Source organism: Hydra vulgaris, chromosome 11 (assembly GCF_038396675.1).
Source record: "Hydra vulgaris chromosome 11, alternate assembly HydraT2T_AEP".
NCBI classification, from domain to species: Eukaryota; Metazoa; Cnidaria; class Hydrozoa; order Anthoathecata; family Hydridae; genus Hydra; species Hydra vulgaris.
The window spans coordinates 34,391,407-34,395,000 of NC_088930.1; the positions used below are offsets into that span (position 1 = coordinate 34,391,407).

The 3,594-nt window shown below is 23.1% G+C and overlaps 1 protein-coding gene across 3 annotated transcripts in view; it reads right to left on the minus strand.

The window, feature by feature from the left end:
- Positions 1–921: 921 nt before the first annotated feature.
- LOC124813576 (uncharacterized) overlaps positions 922–3,594 on the minus strand; it is an 8,786-nt gene continuing 6,113 nt past the window's right edge. For all 3 annotated transcript variants that reach the window (XR_010641918.1, XR_010641919.1, XM_065810864.1), the window contains exon 3: positions 922–1,768. Coding sequence is in view for 1 of the 3 variants with exons in the window: in XM_065810864.1 (XP_065666936.1) it covers positions 1,413–1,768 (356 nt within the window). In the remaining 2 variants the exon portion in view is untranslated. The remainder of the gene's footprint in view (positions 1,769–3,594) is intronic.

Below are 3,594 nucleotides of genomic sequence, written 5' to 3' on the forward strand. Positions count from 1 at the left end.
ATGTTTTTGTTTACTTTTAGTCAAAACATCAAAGCATTTCCATTTAAAATGATTTCTTTGTAATTTTTGTCATAATTTAAAAAGTAAAATTGTAGGAAAAATTTTGGATTGAGTAGGATACATATTTTTTCAACTTGCTTCTACAGCATTTATTTTAAGTTTGATGTACAAACGTAATGGTGTACAAAAATTATAAAGTTCTATAAATAAGTTAAAAAAATACATCTATGAGGTTTATCAAACCAAAAAATTTTTAACTTATTTTCCTCACATTTAGGGTAAAGAGGGGGGCAGAGTTTTCAAGTTTTTGTTTCCAAGTTATTAAAATTGTTAATATATTAAAATACGCATATATATATATATATATATATATATATATATATATATATATATATATATATATATATATATATATATATATATATATATATACATATATATGTTTTCTTTTACACACTCCAACAGTTTAATATAATCTTTGCTTTTTATTCTTGAAAAAGAAGGTCAAAAAAGTTATTTTGTACTACAGAGTTTCTATAAGAAACAAAATATAAGCTTTACTATTTAAACAAATTACAAGCGTGTTTTATAGCAAATAACAATTTTTTTTATTCTCCAAAAAATGTGTTTTAGTGTCAAAAGTCAGTTTACGGTGTGCGTGTATGTATGTTTTATGGGTCTATGAGTGTGTTAGAGTATATATATATAAATATATATATATATATATATATATATATATATATATATATATATATATATATATATATATATATATATATATATATATTGCACATAGCCATTGTATACCTCCTTAATTAATTTGTCCCTCATATTTCGCCAATCAATTTTTGAATTTTAAAATTCTTCCCAATTTGCTTATTTTCGGATAACTAGTTTTGTCTGATTAAAAAAAAAGTTAAATTCAGTCATGCAATATATTTTTTTTAAAATAAAAGCGTCGGATTAAGTTAATAAATATTTTAAGTCCTGTTTAAAAATATTATAAAATTAATACTTAAAAACAGTATTATTGATTTCTTTCACTTTAACTTTAATTTGTTTCGAATATAAATGTTGACACATTATAATCTACTTTATTTTGTACCACTATCGTTTATCGTATATTTATAGTGTACCTGTCGTCTACAACATGCCGTCTTTTCTTAATCTAAAATATATAAATAAATAGAAGAATTTCTAAGTAAAAATTTCTTTGTCGTTTTAAAGTTGCTTTGAGTTTGATTTTAAGAATGGTCACATAACAATTCTGTATCATTGATACCAGCATAGCTTATTTGAAGTTATTCTTGCTAAGCAGTCATCTTTTTTTCGCTCACCGACGGAGCAGCTCTCCGAGTGCCATCTTAACTTTTTATATATCGCCTGTAAACTACAACAATTTCATTATTGTCTCATTTAATACTAGTGAATGTCTTTAGCGTCGTACTCATATCGATAAGTTTGTTTTTACACATACAAGATTTTACATTTTTAACTTTATATTCTGTTATTGTATTATCATCAGAACAATAAACTTCAATTTTTTTATGCTTTACTAAGACTTCTGCACAATCGGTATTACGCTTGTAATCGTCTATAATATTCGTCAAGTTTTTATAGTTTATGTTTGGGTACTGATTCAACACGCTCTGTGGTAAAATACATGTACCGACGCATACACCAATTTTTACTTGTTTTAATGTAGAGCAGTTCCGCTCTTTACTTCCGAAATGGCGTTTTACTGTAATCCTTCTACAATTTCCTTCATCTATGTCAAAATTAATAATTAATCTTATAATCTTATATTTTATACAAAAAATGTTTTTAATACATACATGAATACATACATACATACATACATACATACATACATACATACATACATACATACATACATACATACATACATACATACATACATACATACATACATACATACATACATACATACATACATACATACATACATACATACATACATACATACATACATACATACATACATACATACATACATACATACATACATACATACATACATACATACATACATACATACATATATATATATATATATATATATATATATATATATATATATATATATACATATATATATATATATATATATATATATATATATATATATATATATATAGTATATATGTATATATATATATATATATAAATATATATATATATATATATATATATAAAATATATGAAACAAATTTAACATATATCAACATGAATTTAACATATTAACAGGTTAAACATATAATAAAGTATGATTTTGTGATTTTGCTAATAATATTTGTTGCATTCATTATAAAAAGTTTTATAGTGGGAAACTAAACTAAAATTTCTAATAAGAATAAGAATTTGTAAATCAAATTAAAACTTTTTAAGATAAAAGTTTTTACTTGATTTATTCATTGTTTTATTAAATGCGTAGTCAGTCGGTGTTTAGAAGGAAAAAACGTAGATTAAGTTGTTATTTACGTGTGTAAATTGACGCCAAGAACTTTTTCTTCCTGTTTATCGATATAAAAAAATAAAAATAGTAGTTGCTATAGAAAACTTTGTTTATTTTAATAACGTGCTAGTTTTGGGACAAGATTTGTTAGAGTACAAAATATCTTAGTCGAGGTTCCCTTTTACAAAACGTTACAAAGTTACGTCCAAATTTGCGAAAAATTAGAACGAGCAGTTAATTATTTCCGGTTTGTACGTTGCGCTCAAAAAGCACTGTAAAACAAAATTAAACAAAAAGTTATTTAGAAAACTTGGATAATAAACATTGAAAGGTAATTTTTCAATATTTAAGGCCTATTTTAAAATATGGTTTTAATAACAAAAAAGTCATAGAAATCTTGTAAATTAATCTTTTAAAGCATATATAATTTTACAAAAGTTCATAACATTAAAATTTCAGACCACCTGCTAGATATTTTTCGAAGAAAAAATTCACAACTAATTTTTTTTATTTGTTCAAATTCTTTCTCTGTTTCTCTTTTTATGATTAAAAATTAAAATTCTTTTCAATAAAAGAAACTATTTTAAAAACAAAATTAACCTAGTTGAATTAACTTTAAGTTAGCTAAACTTTAAAATGACCATCTTTGTATAAATTTTTAGGAATCTGGTTTTGAAAATTTATAACATATCTACCAGTAAAACTATATACCAAAGCACTTTAGCAGTATATTAACAGGTTAAAGCAAAACCTTAAATTAAACTTGAAAGTCTTATAAAACTTGCATTAGCAATAAAAAATTAATTTTAAAATTGTTCTCACAACAAAAAGAAATTGGAAATTTTTCTATTTGTGTAACTATCTTGCTGTTGTCTTCATTTTTATACGTAATTTCCGTACCCCAAGATGCGACGGAAAACACCAGTCGTTTAAACGCGTTTTTTAATGTGTTGGTTACACAATTTTTTTTATAGAAAAAATAGTCATCCAAAACCAAAAGTGCGTTAATATTTTAGGATATTTAAGATTCTCTTTTTTGCAAAATTTTCAAAACAGATGTTCCAAACAATTTAGACATTTATATATATATATATATATATATATATATATATATATAT